This window comes from Sycon ciliatum, chromosome 4, assembly GCF_964019385.1.
Source record: "Sycon ciliatum chromosome 4, ocSycCili1.1, whole genome shotgun sequence".
Lineage (NCBI taxonomy): Eukaryota > Metazoa > Porifera > Calcarea > Leucosolenida > Sycettidae > Sycon > Sycon ciliatum.
Window position 1 is genome coordinate 40093445 of NC_088646.1, and position 18522 is coordinate 40111966.

The 18522-nt window shown below is 47.8% G+C and overlaps 1 protein-coding gene across 2 annotated transcripts in view; it reads left to right on the forward strand.

The window, feature by feature from the left end:
* LOC135816144 (uncharacterized) overlaps positions 1 to 18522 on the forward strand; it is a 46083-nt gene that overhangs the window by 23579 nt on the left and 3982 nt on the right. Inside the window, exons 21-36 of one of the 2 annotated variants that reach the window (XM_065329532.1) lie at positions 16 to 125; positions 676 to 888; positions 1357 to 1420; positions 1942 to 2261; positions 2618 to 2828; positions 3037 to 3151; positions 3653 to 3795; positions 4445 to 4542; positions 9045 to 9129; positions 9749 to 9842; positions 10123 to 10207; positions 14340 to 14385; positions 14813 to 14959; positions 15541 to 15663; positions 16891 to 16960; positions 17931 to 18136. In XM_065329532.1, coding sequence (XP_065185604.1) covers positions 16 to 125; positions 676 to 888; positions 1357 to 1420; positions 1942 to 2261; positions 2618 to 2828; positions 3037 to 3151; positions 3653 to 3795; positions 4445 to 4542; positions 9045 to 9129; positions 9749 to 9842; positions 10123 to 10207; positions 14340 to 14385; positions 14813 to 14959; positions 15541 to 15663; positions 16891 to 16960; positions 17931 to 18136 — 2130 coding nt within the window. The remainder of the gene's footprint in view (positions 1 to 15; positions 126 to 675; positions 889 to 1356; positions 1421 to 1941; positions 2262 to 2617; positions 2829 to 3036; positions 3152 to 3652; positions 3796 to 4444; positions 4543 to 9044; positions 9130 to 9748; positions 9843 to 10122; positions 10208 to 14339; positions 14386 to 14812; positions 14960 to 15540; positions 15664 to 16890; positions 16961 to 17930; positions 18137 to 18522) is intronic. The other variant, XM_065329533.1, reaches the window with a different exon arrangement.

Sequence of the window (18522 nt, forward strand, 5' to 3'; positions counted from 1 at the left end):
TGTTATCACTGGCAGGCACTGAGCTCTGGTCGTTCGTCAGCCAATCACCTGACAAGAGATGTCACTACACCAACGTTAACATCTGTACAGCATCAACGGTCACTGGACGAGTCCTCGGTCGGCAGGTAGGTTGATTAGCTGCCACTGGTGCACTCCCCTCTCCTTCGCCCGCAGTGTGTGTCTGTGTGTACGTGTGTGTGTGCGTGCGCGTGCGTGTATGTGTGTGCGCACGCAGTTGTACTACTTGTACTTGGGTACCAATGTCAACCAGGCGTAGAAACCACTGCTGCTATATTTGCGTATGCGTGTGTGTGTGTGTGTGTGTGTGTGTGTGTGTGTGTGTGTGTGTGTGTGCACCTGCATGTATGCATGTGCAAGCAAGCATGTGTACATGTGTATGTTCGCTTATGGGTGTATTCAGATTGTGTGTGTCTGTCTGTCTGTCCGTCTGGGTGCTTGTGTATGTGTTTGTGTATGTGTGTCTGTCTGTCTGTCCGTCTGGGTGCTTGTGTATGTGTTTGTGTATGTGCATCTGTCTGTCTGTCCGTCTGGGTGCTTGTGTATGTGTTTGTGTATGTGTGTCTGTCTGTCTGTCTGTCTGTCCGTCTGGGTGCTTGTGTATGTGTGTCTCTGTATGTGTGCATGCTGATCTGATGGCAATGCCGTATTGTGTAGCTTGGAGGCTGGCACGGGGGGCAGAGAATCTGAGAGAGAAGACCCATTGGTGGCTAGCTTCAACACTGTAGCAGCGTCACCATCCACCACACGCGCTGGTCCACACTTGGAAGCAAGACGGTCACTCATGTCCTCGTCAATGCTCATGGATCCAGAACCAAGACCGGGATACTCGCCTAAGCCGCTCATGGAAGTCGAGTCTGAGTGCAGCTCGTGAGTTTTAATCATGCCTTACGTTGCCCTTGTTTTGTTTCCAGCTGCTGTCTTGCAATGTGTGTGTGGTGACTGTTGTCTTATCAGTTGTATGTACAGGTAATGATCTTGAGTATCATGTTGACTATCATTCTCAGTTGTTGATTATCGTGTTGCCTATCATTCTCAGTTGTTGATTGTCATGTAGCCTATCATTCTTAGTTGTTGAGTGTGGTGTTGCCTTTGTGTGAGGCTTGGTTGACGTACTACCTGAAGTCCTGAACACACTGGCGACACTGGGGACACGCCGGATATCATGTATATGTATTGTGCTTGTACTGGAAATCAGCCAGGTGACATAGGTATGCATGTGTGCATGTGTGCGTGTGTGTGTGTGTGTGTGTGTGTGTGTGTGTGTGTGTGTGTGTGTGTGTGTGTGTGTGCATGTGTGCACGTGTGTGTGGCGTGTTTCTTATGATTGCCATACAGGAGGTATATGTCAGGTACTGATGACGTGGATGCAGGCATGACACCAGTAACACCCATTGCAGAGGTAAAACACAATTGTTAGAAATCCTATTGTTTACTGAGTACTGCAAAACACCTTGTCTTGGGCAGCATCTACATCTACATGTACATGTAATTTCATCGAAACTCAACTTTGACGCATCAGCTTTTTATTTTCGTCAGAAAATTGATTTCTTCTAGTGCCCATGTTGCATAAAAGCTTGCGCAATACGAAGTCTGCTGTTTTGGTCTTTTTCACACCATGCCCAACGCATTCCTGTGCTGATCCTGTGGCCTTTGTATTCTTTAAGAACACCTTCATGGCTGCTGTTTTGAGCGGCAGTCCAGGCTACGCGAAGCAGAGGCCATACAGGCGGCTTGTGCCTTGAGTCTGCTGCGAGTCGCTTTACACTCTAACGCTGGTTCCCTTTCAATAGAAAAATCCACTTGTGCTTGGGGAAGAGCTTTAAATTCTACAAACATTCTGGTAAGGCGCCAAATATAGTTGAAATGTTAGTGGCCTTTTTTTTAAATACGACATTGCTGTTCTCGTTTCCATGCCTACAGAAAATGGGCACATCTGGTTTGCAGTGGAAAAGCGACGACCTGCAGTCGCTAACTGTGAATGGCAGTGCAGGGCTGTCACGCCAGCAACCCGTGGCAACGACAACGACGATAGCCTCCAGCACGGAGACTGGTAGCGTAACATCGAATACCACCACGCCCACGCAAACCTCACCCATGTCACCGCCGTCGCCAACCACAGGCAGCGGCAGCATTGCTGGTGGTATTGCTGGTGGTGGTGCTGAGGGAAGCTTCACAAAGTTCTTGTCACGCTACAGTGTACAGGAGTCTGGGGCCAAGCCTATCATTAACAATCATGACAGGTATGGCATGATGGTGACTTTAAACATTTGTTTTGCGGTGTGTGTTTGCCACTGCAAATGCAAATACTGTTTCTGCTTCCACTGCCGCGCACTGCTGCTCTTGTCATCACTGTTACTCTGTGTATGTGTGTCTGTCTGTCTGTGTGTCTGTCTGTGTGTGTGTGTGTGTGTGTGTCTGTGTGTCTGTGTGTCTGTCTGTCTGCCTGTGTTTCTGCCTGGGTGTGTCTGTGGTATTATAATTATAATATTTATGTGTTTTTGTCTGTCTGGCTGTCTGTGTGTGTCTGTGTGTGCATGTGTGTGTGTACGTGTGTGCGTGTCTGGAAATGTGTGTATGTGCATCTTCATGCTGTTAGTGATGGAGTTGTTCCTCCGGGTGGTGTGTGGCAAGAACAATGCCTACCTACAGGCACTAGCACACTCGATGAGAGTCTGCGGTCAAATTGGATTGCCGGAGCAACCACTACAACCAACACAGCCGCAGCAGCAGCAGCAGCAGCAGCATCGTCACTTCCCCGGGACAGTCCTGACACTGGCTCGTCCAGCTTGGTGAATGCCGGTAGCCAGGTACTATGGCAACAGTGCATGGTGTCATGCCTCACTCTTTAAGTTCCTTTACAGCTGTGCACAGTTGTTTTGTGGTGGGGCTAGTACTTTTTAAGATGTACATGGTACATTGTGCTGTGCGTAACTGGATGTGTATGCATGTATATGTGCTATGCTTTGCTGTGTGCGTGATCCCTGTGTCTTGTTTCTACTCTGGCATGCATGACAGGCTGGATCAGAACAGTCATACTACTCATCCTCCGTATCACAGCAACACCAGCAGCTGGATGAGTTATCGCGACAACCATCTAAAGCATCGCCGGACACTACGGATAGTTTACGTGGTGAGTTTGTAACACACACGCGGACGTACACACACACACACACACACACACACACACACACACACACACACACACACACACACACACACACACACACGTGCCCGCAGAATTATGGTGTACGAGTATTCAGATACACAATATAACCTGTGTTTTGCAGCCACCTGTTGTCTTCAGACTTCAGAGAGCAAGGCTTTTGTAAGCAAGTTGTATTTCAACACAAGTTCACAATCACATCAGTATGTTGCATGGTATGCTTGAGGTGGCTTCTGGTATCCAAACTGAACAGGGGTCTTTTGCTGCTGTTGTCTTGAAAACATAGGCTGTGTGTGTGGGCGTGGGTGTGGTGTATGTGATCGTGTGTGTGTGGGTGTTTGGGTGTGCACATGCACATGCGCATGTACATGTATATTATGTTGTGTGTGTGTGTGTGTGTGTGTGGGCGTGTGTGTGTGTGTGTGCGTGTGCGTGTGTGTGTGCGTGCGTGCGTGCGTGCATGCATAGTTCTGGATCGTCAGTCTACGATATCCTCCTCACCCACACTGTGCTATTCCCTGGATGACTGTACATACCTGAGCCATGACTTACAGCTACACTTACAGTTAGAGTTCTTCAGCAATGATGAATCATGCGCATGTATTCTCAGGGTAAGGACAGAGTACTACCGCATATTGTGTACTGTGTGTGTGCTGTGTGTGTGTGTGTGCGCGCGCGCGCGTGCGTGTGTGATATGTGTGATGTGTGTGATGCGTGTGATGTGTTTGATGTGTGCGCCGTGTGCTGTGTTTGTGTTGTGTACAGTATATGTTGTGTGTGCTGTGTTATCTTGACAGTCCTGTATATCCCCCATAGTTTCTATAGCATATGGGCGGCCATGTTATTTTTTTCACCCCAGCAGAGACCGCTCAACATGTTGTACGTAATCATGATTTTATTACAGCCATAACATTTCAAAGCAACTGCCAAAGTTACGATTTTACACCTACGACTGGTCCATGCATCTCCAGAAGTCTTTCGAAATCAGCCCCAGTCCCTCAGACAGCTTGCCCACATGTCTGAAAATGTCCCATGATTTTCAGAAAACTCCTGGTTTGTCCGGCACAGTAGTGAGTTTTCCAGTGCAATGCCAGAAAGCCCTGTGTGTTTGGCATATATGGACACCAATGTCAAGCAGTTGCTTTATCTTATGTGTCAAGATTGCCAACATGACTTTGCCTGACCATGGTTTTGTCATCAACATGTTCTAGTAATGCGCATGTCGTGCTACCGTTTCCCTACCGCCCTTTGTTGTTTCAGGCCCCCACGTTGGATGTGGACAGCACTGAGCTAGTGGACAAGTTCCTTGTCGTGTCTTCAACACACTGGTATCTGTGTGACCTTAGTCCCAATCAGAGGTTAGTGGCCCAATCAGGTGTTTGTGTCCTTGTGTCCTCTGCCATGTTGTCAGGGATAGAACTTGTACAGAAACACGTGGGCGCCATTTTGGTTGTCGTGACGATGTGTCACACCATGCCGCGTATGGAGAACTGCGCAGAAAATCACCCTACTTTACGTCAACCCTAGCCTCTTCAAATCCATTCAAGTGAGCCATAATTAACGCAGTTGATTTTTGCAACAATGACTTCAACACGCTCAAAATCGTTAAATTGTTCCCACCGCACCGATGGTTTTGGTGAAAATCGCTTAGGTCATAGTATGCAGTAGTACTGAAAATGTTAAACCTTCAATGGTTCGCGTGAAGCTCACTTGTGTCATTTTGAAGGACACTGTGCGTTGTTTACGGGTATTTAAAAAAGTATCTTGCCAATCACTTCCGGGTCTCTCGGGTCTGGTGGGCAGATAGGCGCTGTGCGGTTGTAACTGCTTTGACTTTCTTCAGTTATCAGCAAGTCAGACACAGGCCAGTTTTACAGCCAGTGTTTGAGGGCCGATTCACTTGCAGCAACGATTGCCAGAATAACGAACTCAAGGAACCACCGTATGCCACCTAGGCGGTAGGTCGGCACACCGATGAATGTCTGTCTGCCTGTGTCCGTTGAGTCTTCTTGCTGAGCTGTGTATTGGCGGTTTGGTGAATGACGTTCTCCACAGAAACGTGCGCGGCTTGTTTGCTGATTTCTGACTCATTCGGATGAACGTATAGCTGGGCAGTATTGAATTATCTCTCTGCCACAGCGTTGTTGACTGGAATCGCAAAGGTGTGCTTGACAAACCACTTCCAAGTCTCTGGGGTTTGGTCTGAAGATAAGCACTGTCCAGTTGAACCTTCGGTGATGTTCTTCAGCTCAGCCAATCGTCACACACGCACGCACACACACACACACACACACACACACACACACACACACACACACACACACACACACACACAGGCCAGTTTTGCAGCCAACGTTTGAGGCCCAATTCACTTGCAGCAACGATTGCCAGAATAACGAACTCTAGGAACCATTGTGTGCCGCCTAGAAGGTAGTTCCTTGAACGAATGATGCCGTGCTGAACTGCTGCTGCAGCTAGCTGCTGAGTATCCTTCAGCGACAATGCAGTCGTCACCAGCATGGTGTACAAATCAGAGTTGTTCTTTGCTAGAGATCGTGCAGGCAGGCTCGTCTCAGGAACGGTTACGGGATGACTGAGCACTCGGAACCCTGACTGCCAGAAGAAGTGCGTGTGGAAACTGTCTCCACCAAGTGCAAACAGCTGAGGGAACTTGTGCCATCTAGTGGCATGCTTCTGCAAGGAGCACACGCACTGCTGCGCAAACCGCGTCACCTGCTTAGACAGACACCTCTATGTAGACACCGTACGAACAGTCGGCCATGGTTGCAGCTATCAGAGGCAAAGCGAACTCTGCTTCTTCAACCATTAAGGGGTCGTCGCAAAAGTTTTTTGTCGTCCCTGAAACGAACATGATTCATTTGGGGGGGAGGGGGTGCGAGCCAAAATCGCAAGTCGACCGACACTGTACATATGACATGTACATGCATGCGATTTTCGTCGTCCAGCATAGCAAGCTGTGTTCGTTTCAGAGGGAGGGGAGGGGGTCCAAGTACGAAATGAACGATGTTCGTTTCAGGGACGACAGAAAACTTTTGCGACGACCCCTAATCTGGCCAAATTGATGTCGCTCAGCACTCTCATTGGCCAAGACCCAGCAAGGAAGCCGTTGCTGAATTTCAGCTCACCATCGCAGCCCTGGCAATCATGTACGACTGGAATTACGAGGCGGTCCAGTACCTCAAGGGGCAGTGTGCAGTGTCTACTGATTTCTTGGTTTGCGGCCATCTGCTCAATCGAGTAGTGACTGTCACTCTTGGGCAGGAACTCCTAGATCTTGTGGCCCAGCTTGATACGGGATAGGCTGTACCTTCTCCACCACCTAAGTGAATCATATATATAACTCCACTGTGTCTCAACAAACTCTTGTGGGAGCGGTGGAGGTGTGCTGAGAATCTTTTCGGACACATACAGAGACTTGTAGTAGCTAGGTTTTCCATGGTGGACGTAGCCGACCTTTTAGTGCAGTTGGAACATGATAAATGACTGCATTGTTCCTCTCAGTCCAAATGCCTGGACCATTCCGTTCCGCAATGCAATGTTTAGAATATGGGGATAACACCCGGCAAAAGTGGTTTCACTCTTGAACAGTGCAGGAAGTTCCACGGCATGCCCCTTCTTGCTGCCAGATCGGGTGGGTGAGTTGTCACCCACTGCAGTGCTGATATTGGCAAGACCATATACGTGTTTCAGCCCATCGTAGTTTGTCGTTGCCTGGTTCTTGCCACCGCCACTTGTTACTACTGTGGTGGCAAGTGCGTAGGTCACCGGCTGTTTCTCACTCCAGGCATGGACGCCCATCTTGTGTCGATCTTTGTCACTTGTGTCCAATTCATCAGCAGAACGTGAATATCCGCTGTTATAGTGATCTGTGCCTTTAAAAGCAATTGCTTGTCCACTTCTCCTACGAGGACATTCCATTGTGCAATTGCTGACGGTGAAACTGGAGTGCCCAGTTCTATCGGTGGTTGAAAATCTTGTGGGCAAGGCGTCAGGCCAGTGCGGCTTTCTGGTTGCAGAGCAGACAGGGTGCTCTCAGAAACCGTGCGTCTGGCATGAACTGTGCCACAGTGTGTGGTCACGCTTGTCAGGTAACCAGCATGGCTTTATGATCAGTGACTTTCTTCCGGTCCTTTTGCTTTTCGTTGGTATGGTTGATGCTCCTCCTCTAAGCTTGGGCACTTTGTGCACCTCGGAATGTATCTGCTTGCTGCTCCAGCTTCGGATCCTCACACACACACACACACACACACACACACACACACACACACACACACACACACACACAGCTCTGCTTGGCAATTTGTACTGTTTCATAGCCTCCTTTCCAGATTGGCATTGGTTGCCATGAGGCTCTCCAGAGTGTGCTGTGACGTAGCTGTTCAGGATCTCCCTCCACCACTGAACAGTTCCAATCCAGGGATTGGACTCTTATCCTTGGCCTTTGTGCGCTTGTGTCCAGTTGGACTGTCGTGTGCCACTGCACACGGCCATGGGCGTGGGATTTGCCCGGTGCTGCGTTGTGAATCGGTTGTGCCGTGCCACTACAGATACCGTAGTTATCTGGCAAATAGAACACCAAAGACAGTCAATAGGGGTTGAGGCATCCTGCAGCTTCATAGTTCCATGAGAAATGTCGAACGCACATGCTGAGGTATGCTGAGGGAAAGAGCATGTGTGCTTGACATTTCTCAAAGATAGTCAGTCCACTACTTCTGGTGACGTGTCTGTACATACAATAGATGTGTTCAGTTTGAACAGAAGACAGGTACAGATGTTTAGAACCATTCACTTGCATGCAGACTAGGCATATCCTTGTGGGAGATCTAAACAAAGTAAGCATGTTCTTGAAATGAGCATCTTTTCGTAGGAAAACAAGTTTTCGTAGCACATAGCAGAGCTTAGTTTTCTTCAGGCAATCGAGTACTCTTTCTTATTCTTCAGTTAGTCCGACGATGAGTGCAGGAACAATGACCACCATGTACGTATCCATAGGAAATACTGGAAGGGAACCACGAGAATATCTTTTCAGGAGCGAAAACATGCACCCGAAAGAACAATTATTATTAGGCCGCATCGAAAATGTCCTTTGTTTCGGGTAACCCGACCGACTGATGTTTTGAGCGCCGACCGATTCTTTTTTTTGTATGCGTTAATGCATATGCGCATCATACGCATGTACATATACGTGCTTGCACTTTGCGTTTTGCCAGGCCCAAGGCCAAGGCTCTTCCTTCCTGCTCCTGGCTCTGGCCAGCGAGACGTTTCAATCCTTTGTTTCAATGATTTGTTGCAGGGTGGTTCTATTTGCCAAGCGTAACGTTTTCGACACTGACATGTTTTAGTTTAGAAACTCTAGTGGCAAAAAGTTCCGTCACTGTAGTTGACGGCGGCTGGACCGTCATCAACAGGTGCACTGTTCGAGTCACGTACCCTGATCAATTTGTTGGAAACTATTCATCCAGAAGGCGTCACTCACTTCAAAGCAGTGTTTGCTTCCGAAACCGGGTCAAGCCACAACGGTGCTGAAAAGAGTGAAGTGTTGGACTTCCGTTTGGAGTTCAGACGCGTATTGGTTACACCATTGCTGTCACCGATTATTACGCATACCTGCTGGTCTCTTCCCTTTATAATGCCTTTGTTCTATTGTCACATGTGTGTGTGTGTGTTCGTGGGCGTGTGTGTGCATGTGAGCGTGCATGTGAGTGTGTGTGTGTGTGTGTGTGTGTGTGTGTGTGTGTGTGTGTGTGTGTGTGTGTGGTGTGTGTGTGTGTGTGTGTGTGTGTGTGTGTGCGTGTGCGTGCGTGTGTCTGTATATGCGTGTGTGCATATGCGCATACAGGATATGTCCGGATTCGTGGCCAGCTTGCAGCAGAAAGTTGCCTCTCTCCGATGTTTGCTTTGTGGAGGTGGGACTGGGTTGTCAGGTCAGTCTAAACAATCACCTTAGTCTCTTTGCCACAGTGCATAGTGTCCAGCGCATACGGTTGTGTAGGGCTATTGGCCTAGTGTTGTATAGGGCTATTGGCCTAGTGTTGTATAGGGCTATTGGCCTAGTGTTGTATAGGGCTCACCTTCGAGAGGAGGGCCACAGGCCCGTTTCTGCGGCCTTTAATCAGATGAGAAGAATGCTAAAACGACGAGAAAAGGAACTTGCCGTGGTGAGCTCTGCCGGAGGGTACTTGCACCCGACCAGATGACAACTAAACCTGTATAAGAGATAACATAACGCGGGCAATCGTGCTAGATTGCAACAGTGGAACACAACTATCCAGCAAGGATGTTTTTACACCAATGGCTTGACAGTTGAGCGATATTTGTGTCCTGTGTCGGAACTAGAGCTGAACAACAAGCTATTGCTAGTCCATCTTGGACATAATAGAATACAATGTGAACAAGGAGATAATTGACTTGTGCACTTGTGCATGTAAGAATCATTGTGAGATCATAGAAATGTCTGAGATAGCATGTGCGTGTGCGTGTGTGTGCGTGCGTGTATGTGTGTGGGTGCTTGTGTGCATGTACTGTTAATGTGTACGTTTGCAGACACTGCGTGTGGAGTTTGACTCTCCCAATGCCTACTTCACATTTCTAGTCGGGGATGAACATCGGTGTCTGGACTTTGTGCATCACTTCACAGGTATATGTACATGATGTTATGCCCTACCCTGGAAACATTACATTGTGTGTGTCTGAACCCCGCTTACCCGATTACCTTGATTATCCGAACGCACGTGTCACTGCATTTTGTACGTACACTACGTTTTATAGTTTGCCAACATGCAGTCTTGTGCGTTTTTGATTGCTTGACTGAGTACTGCTGCTGCTGTTGCTACTGTTGCCGCTGTTGCTGCTGCTGCTGCTGCTCCTTTCGCTGCTGCCGCCGCTGCTCCTTTCGCTGGATCTGTGTGTTGCACTAGGCGCTGTACTGAAGCACATCAGCTGCTGTCGCCATGCCTACCGTGGTATCTTCTATAGCAACTACTTGACACTACATCACCTCAGGTATGCATGGAGCAGGGCAGGCAGGGCAGGGCAGGGCAGGGTGGGGCAGGTCCGGGTAGGGCCGGGTAGAGCAGGGTGAGGTCTTGAAGTCTTGAGGCATCGAGGGAGCTTGAAGTTCGTGACTTTATATTGTACATGTGCGCCACACTCCTTACTAGTTACTACCGTACTTCCGCACATATAAGCGCACGGGCTTATGTCCGGATATAAGCGCATGGGCTTTATTATGTGAACACAATTGGTGAAACACTGGGGAGCTCATTGTGGTACCGCCATGGTATAGAACACCGGAAATGCTTTATTTCCACTGAATAGAACATGGCATAAAACATGTAAACCAGTATACCGTGCAAAGCACGCCTACACCAGAACCTACACCAGAAAATTTAAATTCAGTTGCAGAGGATGATAAATACTGGCGCAACAGGTAAAAAAATATCGGTATGAGCTCAACAGTGACCACATGCTCTCTCCATCACCATGAACGCTGCCAGAACAGTCAAAATAAATCCAAATTGTCACCACCGGACTCATCACTGTCTTCAGCGGAATGGGCACTGCCAGACTCATACTCCTCACGACCAGACTCGTCGCTGCCAATAACAACTTCATCGTGATCCGACTCTCCACCACTCGGCAGCACTACTTCATCTCCGCTCGTGCTACTGTTGTCGCTGCTGCCGCCTGTGTCTGTGTCTGTGTCGCTGTCATCAGCGGGTGCGTCGTCGGGGAGTTGCGCATTACGTACTAACTGCTGCTGTGCCGATTGCAGGTCAACTACACCACCATTTACGGAATGCGGCACTTGACAAATGACGCTGCATTTCCTGGGGTACCTCATCTCAGGCCTCGGCCACCCACGTAGCGACGGTGTCAAACCTAGCACGCTTCCGTTTCCCAGATCTGGTGAACTCCTCCTGTCCCTTTTCAAGCCACTCATCCCACTGCTGGCGCACTTTAGACGTCATAGAGCGATTGCATGAGACATCACCTGGCTGAAGTACACACATGTCATGCCACCCGGAATAAGCTCTATAACTTTAGAGGTGTTGTGGTGAGTCTTCAGGTCTTGACACAGTCGACTTGTGTGAGTGACTTCGGTGGCGGTCCATGACAAGGACTGCTGACGTGCGGAGAACTCTCCTCTTGGCACATGTTTTAGGCCCTTGAAAATTATGATCTGTTTGAGCTCCTTCCGCTTGCCAGTGCAGTCTTTCACAGTGGCGGGTTTAGGGGGGGGGGGGGGGGGGGGGGGGCGCGGGGGGCGCGCGCCCCCCCCTCAAAAATTTCGACCTAGTAGGTTTCGAAAAATAATACAGGGCGCGCGCCGGGTCGACCGGTCGAGCTAGACTAGGCTCGGGGCGCGCGCGGCCTGAAACGATTGTCCAAAAGCGGTTGCACGGTGCGCGCATGCGGTGCTCGAGCTGGTGTTGATTGTACACACTACAGACTAGTACAGTGCAGTCTACAGAGTAGAGTCTACGTACAGTACAGTGAGCATGCACGGCTACAGAAACACGGTGACCTGACTGTGTACTGTTGTACAGTGTGATCCCTGCTGGGACGCGCTCGACGCGTCTTCAACGGTACAAACATCGAAGAAAAGTCTTCGATCGAGTCAACCAAAACACGATTCGAATGCCGAGGGCTCAGGCGATCATCCTCGTTCGAATCGTGTTTTGGTTAACTCGAAGGCTTTTCTTCGATGTCTCAGGGACATCCCAAAAGGCCAAGCTCTAGCCAGCAGAGCCTGGAATTTTTGTAAAGCGTTCCTGTGGCGGCGCAACTCCTGCTGCCGCTCCAACAGGAAACAGTGGGAGTGATGAAGTCGCTGTTATTCCAGTTGAACTTTCGGAGCGGACTGACAGTCACACTCCACCAGACGTGGAAGAACCTGTTGTCAGCGAGCAGCCAGAACATGAAGAACAGCGCACAGTGACAAGTACCGCTGCCTATGTAAAGGATGCTTTGAGAGCGGTGAGAAATTGTTGGACTCGCATAAATAATTGCAGTTTATTCGCTCACATAACGGCAAATTTTGAAGTTTACAATGTACATTGTTGCTGCGAGTACAGAAATACTGCTCGTGGTGTGTGAGATTTACGGCTTGTTGTTGTTGTTGTTGTTGTTGTTGTTGTTGTTGTTTATTTTACTTCACCAAATGCACAGGCAGAGATGCCTTCTCACCTGCCCATAGGACAGGTTCTCACAGAATGATATGCAAGGGAAAACAAGAAATGATAATAATAATAATAATATAAGACAGAAAGGACCAAAAGAAGAAAGGGAAAAATTTATATGAAGAACAATTTCATGGAGTCAGAAATAGAAAGACAATAATTTCATGGAGTCAAAGAATAGAAAGACAATCTCATGGAGTCAGGAACACGTGGTTGATTTTATAGACATGCATGCACAAATGATTGATAGATGAGAAGGTTGGAATTTATGGCAGATAATAAAAGTTTAACGAGGATATTCACAAAGTAAGTATAGCAATGGGAGAAAGAGTTTTTCGGAAGGGACCAGGGACACGTATCACTCTAAAATCAGAGGGGAGAGCGTTCCAGAGAATGCTTCCCCAAAACATCATGCTCGATCGTCCCTTAGGCCCACGAAGAAAGGGAACTTGAAGCAAGGTCGACACTTGTCCCCATGTGGTGCGCTGATCCTCCGGAACTGTCTCTGGCCCTGGGGCCGTTCGGGTGAATAACTGTTGAAGAAGGGGGCTACAGGAGGAGCTTCCTGACATCGGTTTTCAAAATGGCTGACCTGGGACAGTAGCATGATGTCATCTACCCCCACCCCATCCCGCCTTGATCCCGGCCGCAACCCCCCCCTCAGCCAAATCCTGGACACGCCACTGTTTCATACCCAGTAGTCTTGAACTTGACCATTTTCACACCTTCCAAGTCGTAGGTCTCATTGGATGGCATATCGAACCAAGATGGACTTTCGTCCATGTTGCCTACGCAATTGGTGGGGATGTTACTCGCCCTGATTGCACTGCTGAAGTCTTTGATGAAGGTCTGCGCGCTCGTTGCGGCGTTCGATGGCATGAGCTGCCCAACTGATGCGACGCGACGGGAGACGAGCTTGTGACGAGAGATCGTGATAACCACCCTGTAGAAGCACTGACAGGGTACTGGTACTCACCGTGCAGATCACCAAAACAAATTCGCTTCAATTCCGATAGCTTTCACATGCACTGACAGCAACTATTCGCGCTTCTCCCTTATCCAAGACGCCAGCACTAGCCAGCAGGTCTTCTATATCGGAAAAAAGTGGCAGTTTTCAGCACACGGAATCCTCCTCTGTTTCCTGTCAGTATTGCTATGCTATTTCGCACGACGATGCTCATGGCGAATACTGTCTTCCTGCTTCACCCAACGTTCTATCACACGGCAAGAAATCGAAAATTCACGCGACGTTGCAGAGCAATGTTTCTCCAGCTCATGGTAGCGCTTCAGTACCTGAAGCTTCTTTTCCAGGGAATACGACTTTCTGGACGACATGGCCATCAAGCAAATGAAAACTGCAACTTTCACGCACGCATTCAAGACTTCTAATTTTCTGGAAAATGAAGCGCATGGGCTTGCACCCGGATGTTTACACAGCAAGAAAATCTTTTTTGCAACAATGTTTTACTTATTAGCCCATGCGGTTATACTGTAAGACCAGATATTTTAATGTCAATTAGACTTAGCGATCTCTGGATTTCTGTGGGTTAGCGAGGTGAAATTTTAATGAATTCTCTCTCAAACCGGGCAAATGACTGTACATGTACATATCGTTTTAATTCGTTAACATTACTGGTCTTACAGTATGTGCGGAAGTACGGTATAAGTTTTAATAATCTGACTTAGTGATGCCATGTGTGCTGCCATCCTCGATATGAGGCAAGACGTTGTAGGAAGTGTACAACCAGCACATCACAAGACCCTCTCTCTCTCTCTCCCTCCCTCCCTCTCTCTCTCTCTCTCTCTCTCTCTCTCTCTCTCTCTCTCTCTCTCTCTCTCTCTCTCTCTCTCTCTCTCTCTCTCTCTCTCTCTCTCTCTCTCTCTCTCTCTCTCCCTCTCCCTCTCTTTCTCTTTCTTTCTTGCATTTTTTCTTCTTCATCGACTGATTGCAGACTGGAAATCCTGAAATCGAATGCAGTGGATTTCGATCATGTGGCGGTATGTTTAGCTCTAAGTATCCAATGTGCCGCAATATGCTGCCGCCGCAATCTGACTGAGACTTGTAGGCAAACATGCCACTACATGTAGACATTGTTGCAGGTTATAAATAATCCGTACAAGTCGCATCTTCCCTGAACCTTTTAGACAGGAGCAGGGTTGACGCATCTGCCAACGGGTAACACGAGTAAATCAGTAAATTTAGCTTTTGGTAAATAATGTGTACTCGTATAGGTACTGTTGTTGTGTAACTTTAACACTTTTGGGTACGATGCTGTGGTGTGATCTGCTGTGCACAGTGCCGTATGCCGTGCTGCCACATGCTTTGCTGTGTTTTGATCTGCTTTGCTGTGTTGCGCTGTGCTATGCTGTGCTATGCTGCTGTGTGCCATGCTCTGCTTTGCTTTGTTTATCGTGTCTGGCACAGTATGACATTGTGTCGCGTCACTGCCTGCGTCAGTCTGTCTCTCTGGTACCGGTGGATAGCAGTGGGGGTGTGCTCACTGCCTGTATACCCGGTCAACACCTAGTCGACATGCTACTCGAACTCAAACTGGAAGGAGATAGACGTTCGGTATGTTACCCAAAACACTCTCTATAATGTGTACATGTAGATTGCCTGGTAGCAAGTGAGCACGGGGCAATTATGTGTGCACACGCGCGCACACGCACACGCACACACACACACACACACACACACACACACACACACACACACACACACACACACACACACACACACACACACACACATGGCGATAGAGAGACTTGTGCTTGCTGTGTGCACTGTACAGTGCAGCTTGGGTGAGTCGCACTTTGCTAGAAAACTCACTTGGTGCTTGTCGCAATTAATTGCTCTGAAGTACGGATTTCAAATTTCAATGCATGCTTAGTATGGGGTATGCTGCGATTTGCGAAAATTTAATCTCGGCCAGATTCCTTGCTACTCGTAGATTCCGCCAGAAATTCGAATTTGAAGTTCTGGCACTTGATGCGGTTTGCATCTATTAAAATTCTGTCTTCATTATAGTTATGTGTGTGTGCATCTGACTCTTGCGTGTCTGTATGTGTGTTTGTGTGTGTGTTTGTGTGTGTGTGTGTGTGTGTGTGTGTGTTATTGTTTTTCTGTGTGTACGTATGCATGTTTGCTATCAGGCTGTGCACATGTGCCAGAATCTCTTACGAGATGGCTTACTGTTTGTGGAGGGTGGTAGCTCGCCGTCTGCTGTCTTCTTGGACAAGCCCACGCCATGCTACGGCTTCAGTTCACAAACACAAGTGAGTTGGAGTTGGACTAGAGGCTAACAGTACTCTACCCCCCCCCCCCCCCCCCTCCTGTCAGGTACTCAATTACCCCTCCCTGCAATGCCAGGTACTCAATTACCCCCTCCCTGCAATGTCAGGTACTCAATTACCCCCTCCTGTTATGTACTCAATCACCCCCCCCCCTTTTTGTCACATACTCAATTACCCCACCCCCCGCACTCTCTTGTAGAGGCTGTATGACATGAGAAGAGTAGAGCATGCCCTCTGTTACAGTTATTCTACACGTCTTATATCTGATATACATGTATGCTACTGTCGATGGCTACGGGCAAAGAAGCGGGCAATACAGATCATGATGACCTGGTACATGTGTGTTTGTGTACCGTTCTAGTAGTACTAGTAGTAGTGGAAAACATGTCCTGTTCACTGTGCTCGCCTAGCCTAAACCCAAGTCATGTGAATCTGGGTGGGCGGAAATTACTGAACAGCCCAAGAGAAGCCGAAAACATCTTTAGAATGAATGTCAGCAGTACCAGTGGTCGCTTCAGTCCAGTGTATAGTGAATGAATGGAGTGACTTCTGACATCCCTGTACCATGGATGGGCGAATGCCGAATGCTGTTACTACCTGTGCTATTCTGCACATGTAATGTGTATTCTTCATTGGAAGCAGGGGAAGATAAGAGCATGTAGCTGGATTGTCTGGAATGCCTTGATCAGTGTGTTTACTATGAGATAGTAGAGAGGTAACATAATTCGTTAGTAAGAAACGTAGTCGATCTACAGAAAGTCTTACGTAAACTGCATGCGGATCTGTGTTCCGCCATACTGAGTTTTCAAATCATGTAGTTGCCCTTGGCAACTCCGAAAGTGGCAGTGTACAACCGGATTGACCTGGGGAGAGAGTCTTAAATTTGTACCCAATGCACTTACGGAGCACCTTTGTTATCAGAGCCCTATCTACGTGCTCTACGTAGACAACTTTCCGTAAGAGGAATACAAACTCGCAAATTCACGGGTTTTCCCGTCTACTTACGTAAAGTTGCTCAACTTTTCGTAGTGCTTAACTTCTCTAATATTAATATGTGTGCGTGCGTGTGTGTGTGTGTGTGTGTGTGTGTGTGTGTGTGTGTGTGTGTGTGTGTGTGTGTGTGTGTGTGTGTGTGTGTGTGTGTGTATGTGTGTGTGTGCATGCGTGCATGTGTGTTTGTGTTTGCTTCTTTGGACGTGTCGTGTACAGAGCATGAAGCAATGGCCAACATCAAAGTGGATGGTGGATTCTGTGATTGCAAGTTACTTCATTCAATCAGGTATATTACTTGTAGTGCACTCCTATCTCATGCATAGTTGTGTATCTCATGCATAGTTGTGTATCTCATGCATAGTTGTGTACCTTATGCATAGTTGTGTATCTTATGGATACTCAGTAGTTGTGTATCAAACACTAGATGTTACTTGCAGTAGTTTCAGTAGGAAACTGAACTGTGTCCTTGAGTGCAATGCTGTGTGCTCTGTGTGGGTTTCCTCGCATGTTAGTTGCACCTACTGAGTACTCCGGTGAGGTCACTACCAGGTGCTTTGCCATATTAGAGAGGTTCTGCTCGACGTGAAACGTAAAGAAATCATGTAAAGAAAACAGGTGTCTGGGTTAGAGTCTACAGCTTCGCGTGTTCGGGTCCAGATTTCTATACGGAGATAAGGTTTTCTGCGTTATAACACGCGCAAAGAACATGCGTACGGATCTGCTGGCATCATTCAATTAGAGAGAAAGCTGCCGAATTTGGAACGGGAAATTCCCAGTACAAATTCCAAGCGATTTTTATGCGCGAACCTAGAGCAGAATAGGTTTCTTATACGTTCCGGGAACGCGAAGAGTGATTTTAAAAGATTCTTCGGGTTGCATTCACACAACATACTTGTACAGCAGAACATCTCTAATGTCTGTGTGTTTGACTGTATGCGCATGTTTTCTGTGCATGTGTATGTGTATGTGTATGTGCATGTGTATGTGCATGTGTATGTGCATGTGTATGTGCATGTGCATGTGCATGTGTATGTGCATGTGTATGTGCATGTGCATGTGCATGTGCATGTGCATGTGCATGTGTATGTGCATGTGTATGTGCATGTGTATGTACATGTGTATGTGCATGTGTATGTGCATGTGTATGTACATGTGTATGTGCATGTGTATGTGCATGTCACACTGTGTATGTGCATGTCACACTGTGTATGTGTGTATGTAATGACTGTGTGTTCGCCGTCGCTCTATGTGCTCAGGTGGAGAAAGGACACTTGTTGACGTGCTCGTGGTCGACAAAACTGTCTACCTAGCACGCCGTAACTACAACATGCCCGCACCGCGTCTGCCTCGCAATGACACCAGTACTGGCACTGCTACTGCTACTGGTGCTGCTACTGGTGCTGATGGGAAGTTCTTCAGTGCTCTAGTGTCAAGTCAACTCATTGAGAACATGTCTTCACTGGTGAGTGTATTGGCACTAGCGTAGTACATCCTTGTAGTACACTATAGAGGATATGTACACCCTAGTACACTATAGAGGATATGCAGTACACTATAGAGGATATGTAGTACACTATAGAGGATATGCAATACATGTCACATAGTATGTTTGTCACTCAAAGGTTCTCTATACATGGGGTTTCTGTGTTCTCTATACATGGGGTTTCTGTGTTCTCTATACATGGGGTTTCTGTGTTCTCTATACATGGGGTTTCTGTGTTCTCTATACATGGGGTTTCTGTGTTCTCTATACATGGGGTTTCTGTGTTCTCTATACATGGGGTTTCTGTGTTCTCTATACATGGGGTTTCTGTGTTCTCTATACATGGGGTTTCTGTGTTCTCTATA